Raw genomic sequence first — 6000 nt, 5'->3', positions numbered from 1 at the left:
TGGTTCGGTGGAACCGGTAAGTGGAAATGTCGACTGGGTCTCAAAACTGGTAGGGACAGCATGCTTGCCACACCCCCAAACCGATTCTCTGGTCGCAGCGACACCTTTTTTTGACGTTTTTAAATGTTTTGCACATCTGATCAAAGTGCATGCCCGCCCGCAAAATTGCGCACACACCGAACCGGCAGTAATATTGGCAGTGTTAGGAATATAATCTAACGGTTGGGTTGGCAATATATAAATCATGTAACAATGCAATACCTGTTTCTTTAAATCATACTGTAAAATGGGATTGATTGCTGTTTCCTCAATCGCCCATAAGAGAGAGCCAGAATGACTGTTAGCTCTCTGTTTGTTAGATGCTGGGCTGATCTGATCTGAGTTTTTTGGAAGCTGGCTGTTAGAAAGCATTGTGAGCTGTTGCAAGTTTTGAGTACCAGACTGATTATATGATTACTGGACTATGTTATTTGGATTATCCCTTAACTGAAAGACGTTGATGACTGACTGTCTTATCCGTGTATGACTTGGACTGTTTGATGGACTCTGATACCTCTATTTCCATGAAAGTAAAAGCCTATTTAAACTGCAGTATCTCTGTATGCTGGTTTGTGTGTTCTCCAACACAACTCTCACAACGCTTCTCTGAATGCACTCGCTCTCCCAACGGGGAGCTTACTTAACAGGCAGAAACCCATCACTGGAAGGATTGTATTTCTTTGCATCATCTGGTCATTAGTACTCTCCCTGAGAGCTCTTATGGCCACTTGGGGGTTTAATTTGAGCCCTCAGGGTCACCTGAACTGAGGTGCAATTGGTTCTGGAATCTTCCTGGAAGTATTACAAGGGTTATGTTGTAGACTGGAGATGGGTGGTGTCTTCTCTCTCCCCCGCCCCACTCTGTTGAGGGAGGGATGTTCAGTTCTAACATAGATGGATTCTTTTACCCCTCTTTCAAACCAATGGTCCTCTCTGTCTAAAATGTGGACTTCCCCCCCCTCTTTTTCTTCAAGGAAAAAACAGTCTGGTTGCCTTTTGAAGAAAACAAGGCCCTTTAAGACAGCTACGATCTGGATCTCCATAGAATTTCTCTTGGATTCTTTATTTCTTTCTGTATTGATTCCCCAGAACATTACAGTGGTAAATGCTCCAACACTGGAAGTTTTTAAGAAAAACATATGAAGAACGGTTGCAGGAACTGGGTATGTCTAGTTTAATGAAAAGAAGGACTATACAGTGGTGGGTTCTGGATCCCATTCCAACCGGTTGGAACAGGCCCGGCGGCATCCACATGGAAGTGCGCAGTGCGTGCATGTGTCTTAGCGCCTCCAAAACACTCCAGCTGCTCAGCAAAGCATCACACAGGCACTGTATGCACCATGCACATGCGCAGAAGCACAGAAGACTTAAAAGACCGGTAAGGAGCTTGGGCGGGCGGGTGTGACCTCCAGAGCACTGTACCAGAACAGTATACGGTGCTCTGAGCAGGCTCTGGTACGCCCATACCAGAGCGTACCGCTTGCAACCCACCAGTGTTCCAATATCTCAGGGGTTGCCCCAAAGAAGAGGGAGCCAAGCTATTCTCCAAAGCCCCTGAGGGCAGGAGAGGAAGCAATGGGTGGAGACTAATCAAGGAGAGAAGCAACTTAGAACTGAGGAGAAATTTTCTGACGGGACAATTAATCAGTGGAACAACTTGCCTCCAGAAGTTGCGGATGCTCCAACACTGGAAGTTTTAAAGATGAGGTTGGATATCCATGTGTCTGAAGTTGTATAGGGTTTCCTGCCTAAGCAGGGGGTTGGACTAGAAGACCTCCAAGGTCCCTTCCAACTCTGTTATTCTGTTCTATTCTACAGTGAGATTTTTTTTTTCTTTTTGCTAGCCATGATGGTAAAAAGCAGAGTGGCTCATTTCATGTTCCCTAAATTGGTCATCACAGTGACCATTTATAGATTTTTCAGGAAAAGATTCCACTGCTGCTTTATGCATTTTGTGTATCTTTTTCTGAAGGTACATAGTTTTGTATGCTTGAATGCCTCTGGTGGGCGGTGATAAGTTTTTTCTCCTTCATAAACTTTTTTTTCTCCCCTTATCTTGGCATATCTGTATGCATTTCCCCAGATTATGTTTTTTTTTTCAAGTTACAAACTACACCACAAATTTTGACAAGTGAGGCAAATAAGCAACTCTTCTCCTTTGATATTTCTTATCTGTCTGGTGGATCTGAAACCATTAAATTCATGTAAGCAATTTGACAGAGCCCATTTCTTAGACTCTCTCTGTATTATAGGATGTTCTTTTCCGGTCTTAGTGCATTTGCCCAGTAAAACACACCCAAACACCCCTAATCTGATCATCTTTTCTTGAGCTTCAAAGAAATTAACATTCTTCTTGGGATGTCTGTGGGCCCCAATATGCTTATGGGTTCCCCTTGAGGACTCACAGCTTCTCTGACCCATCAGTGTTGTGGCTCACCAACAGCCAGCGGAGCTAGCAGCAGATTTGGACAGTGAGGAAGTTGGGGAGGAACATGGGCCAGACCTGGAGTGTGGGGAAGGCTCTGCGTCGGAGGCAGAGAGGGGGGCAGGGCCATCTGACAGTTATCAGTTGCCTTCAGTCAGAGATCAGTGGGGAAGAAGAACAGCTGGAGCCTGTTCCTGATGTGCACATGCACAGAGCTGCCAGGAGAAGGGAACAGCTAAGGAACAAGGGTCGACTTGGGAGTAAAGGCACAATGGGATGCTGAATGGCCCTTCCCATAGGGAATAAAAGAGGAGCAAAAGGGGAGTGGAGTTTGCAGGAGACAATTAGTTCATTCCTGAATTCTTGCCAAGTATTGCGGCGTCTGAAAGTTATCAGCCTCACCACTCTCCAAGCCTGATAAAGGTCGGTAATTGTGAACTATATTGAAAGACTTTGCTGGAGAGGAATTCACTGTCAATTAAATAAAAGGGGTTTATCGGGACAAGGACTTGGCTTCATGCTGCTGGGGAAGTCTAGGTCAGAACAATCAGATTCATTTTTAGGATTTGTTGCAAAGCAAACTCCTGGGGTCTCACATAATCTGTGGCTGCAGCACACAAATCGTAAACTAGGTTCCTACTTCAAGAAACAGAGGTTGGTTCCAAAACTTAATTCATTGGTTGTTCCATCAAGCAATGGCCACATGGAACCACTGGCTGTGAATCATCCTGAGTAGAACTTACATCTCACCCATCAACAAACCAAAATACAATAGTTTTCAGCAGATCCAAGTCCATATATCCAGCCGAGAGTCGCCAAGACTTGAGGAATCAAATGGCGGGAGCCCATCTGATATGGACCTCTATGCATCATTGGTTGGCTAAAGGAGCAATGGTGGGTTCTGGGTCCCATTGCAACCGGTATGGTGCAATGGGGCCAGGCGTCCACCACATGAACATGCACAGTGCCCGCATGTGTCCTTACCTCCTGCGACGCTCCATGACACCTCCACGATGCTCCAGCTGCTCGGCGGAGCATCGCACAGGCGTTGTATGCTCCATGCATGTGCACGGAAGCACCAAAGAGATCAAATACCGGTAAGGAGCGTGGGTGGATGGGTGGGCCCTCCGGAGCACTGTACCAGAACGGTACCCTGTGCTCCCAGCAGGCACCGGTACACCCGTACTAGGGTGTACCGTTCGTAACCCACCACAGCTAAGGAGACGGAGGAGGATCCATGCTATCATTTTTAAGTCTTTGAGGCCGAAAGGGTCGCAAATAGGCCATTAAAATATTCTCGCTTCTCTTCCCACCCTCCTCCTCCTCTCCTTCCTCCTTGGCAGTGGAAACTGCAGTCCTGCTGTTGTCTAAATGGATGAATCGGTGCAGGAAGGCAGCCCTGCTGTGTCGGAACAGCCTCTGCTGAAATTCTGATGTCATGAAATAGTAGAGAATAGGATCCAAGCAGCAATTCAGGCTGGCGAGGCACAAAGAAATGGTGTGGAAATTCAGGACATGGTGACGGACCAAGCAGCTCCCGAAGACTCTTTGTTTGACCATCATAAAGATGGGGAGGTTGATGTGGTAGGGGGTGAAGCAGACGAAGAAGACAGCCGCACAGCCCAAGATCAGACGCCAAGCTTTCCGCCTCTCGTTGGCCTGTTGCGACGGGGCGCGAGGATCCTGCAGGGACTGCCTCATCTTCCACGTGCAGTAAAGGATGATTGCAAGAGGGAGCAGAAACCCAGAGAGCTCAGCTACCACCATCAGCGTGATGGAGGCTCCCTGCGTCAGCTGTTTTACTCCGAGGTCCGCAAAGCAGGTGTTGTCCTTGTTGGTTAAGCCAGAGCTTCTCAGGATTGGCAGGGGCAAGCAAGCAGCCCCCACCACGATCCAGATGACAGCGCTTACGGCAACATCGTGTCTGTAGTTCCAACTTTTGGTCCGGAAGGGATGAAGGAGAAAGAGACACCTCTGGATGCTGATGCAGGTGAGGAAGCAGATGCTGGCGTACATGTTGAGGTACTTCAGGTAGAAACAGAATTGACAGAGGAAGCTCCCAAAGGGCCACCTGTGGTTGATGTAGTAGTACATCCTCAAAGGCAAGGAGAGGACATGAGCCAGATCAGCCACGGACAAATTCATCATGAAAACGACCGCTTTGCTTTCCTTCTTGACAAAGCAACACAAAACCCACAGTGCAAGGCTGTTGCCCACCAGACCAGGGATGAATATGATCACGTAAGTCGCTGCATATACGGAGGCCTGGAAACCCATGGAAGGATAGGAACAATTGTCAGAAGAATTGTCAGCCAGCATCTTGCTTCAGTCAGTAGACTTCTTGAGCACAGTGGGTAGAAGAGGAGGAGGTCCCTGTGAAGGACAGGAAGAACAGGAGCAAACACTTATTTCTTCTACAGAAAAACAGGTGAGAAAGGAAGGTGGTGTCAGGCCTGCAGCCATATTCCTATCTTTGGCCTGCCACACTTTCTATCATTCTGTTATGCCTTTTCTATAGTGGGGAAAATGGGAGGTGGGAATTGTACGGAGTTAGATGCTATGCAGCCATAACAAAATTCTTTCTAGAAAGCCAAGGTCATCCTTTGTCTCTGCACCTCTGCACCTGACCGGAACTGGATGGGTGGAAGCTGCCAACATGGCAGTGGAAGATTGGACCATGTGATGGGCTTGTGAGTGTGGGGGCAAGATCTTGAACTTTCAACTGGGTGGGAACAACTGGGAAGCTTTCAGATTCAGGTTTTCCCAGATGTGCCAACATGGCTCTCTTAATAAATTGGAACTCTGAGCAATACTTTGCCTTGGACTCTGATTTATTTTTGGATGCTATTTGGAATCCTGACAGGCGGTAGTCTTGAACACACGTGCCAAATTTATTGGTCAAATCGTATTGTTAGCTAAAAGAAACAGAATCTTAGGGCTGGATGGGATCTTGGAGGTCTTCTAGCCCAAACTCCTGCCAAAGGCAGGAATCTGCCACACCCGTCACAACTTAAACTGCTGAATAGAAATGATCCATGGCTCCATTTGTTGAGAAAAAATATTATTAGAGATCAAGTTTATTACACTATTGCAAAGCCAGAAGTGAGAATGGCATGCCAAAATTCAGAAGTTATACTCTACCTCCATTAACTATCTATCATTGACCACCCCATTGTAACCAATCAGGTTCACACAAGATGTTTTCATAATGGTCAGTCCAAGTGTGGTTTGGTATGTGGCTCCCTCCTTCTTCCAGCTGGGTGACCTTGAGGCAGCATCTCAAGGAGATACAACATATAGTTTCATTTTCCCCAAGCCTTCCCACCTTCATTCCCTCTCCCTACTGTTCATGGCACTCTGTCACTGCATAGCAGTGAAGCATAAGGAAACATAAGGTGGAAGCTGACATTATCCTCACCCCATCAGCAAGACATACCTTACTGCATCTTTCCAAACTAGCTGGGATCTCCCTATTAGACTGAAAATTTGAAATCCAAGATATCTGGAAATCGAGAAAGCTATCATGCTTACCCAAG

The 6000-nt window shown here is 46.8% G+C and overlaps 1 protein-coding gene across 1 annotated transcript; it reads right to left on the bottom strand.

Annotated features, from left to right (window-relative positions):
- Nucleotides 1-1078: 1078 nt before the first annotated feature.
- Nucleotides 1079-4891, bottom strand: LOC106552016 (putative P2Y purinoceptor 10). The gene has a single exon (XM_014070196.2). It carries the CDS (start codon nt 4781-4783, stop codon nt 3680-3682), a length of 1104 nt encoding a protein of 367 aa, XP_013925671.2. The 5' UTR covers nt 4784-4891; the 3' UTR covers nt 1079-3679.
- Nucleotides 4892-6000: the final 1109 nt, after the last annotated feature.

This window comes from Thamnophis sirtalis, unplaced genomic scaffold (genome assembly GCF_051295495.1).
Source record: "Thamnophis sirtalis isolate CommonGarterSnake01/CBP01778 unplaced genomic scaffold, rThaSir2_p1.2 scaffold_13, whole genome shotgun sequence".
NCBI classification, from domain to species: domain Eukaryota; kingdom Metazoa; phylum Chordata; class Lepidosauria; order Squamata; family Natricidae; genus Thamnophis; species Thamnophis sirtalis.
Note: the sequence above shows the minus strand (reverse complement) of the source record. Positions and strands in the feature narration are given on the sequence as shown.

What these genes read in the sequence shown, in the direction of transcription:
- LOC106552016 (XM_014070196.2), bottom strand. Translation starts at nt 4,783, where the DNA reads ATGCTGGCTGACAATTCTTCTGACAATTGTTCCTATCCTTCCATGGGT.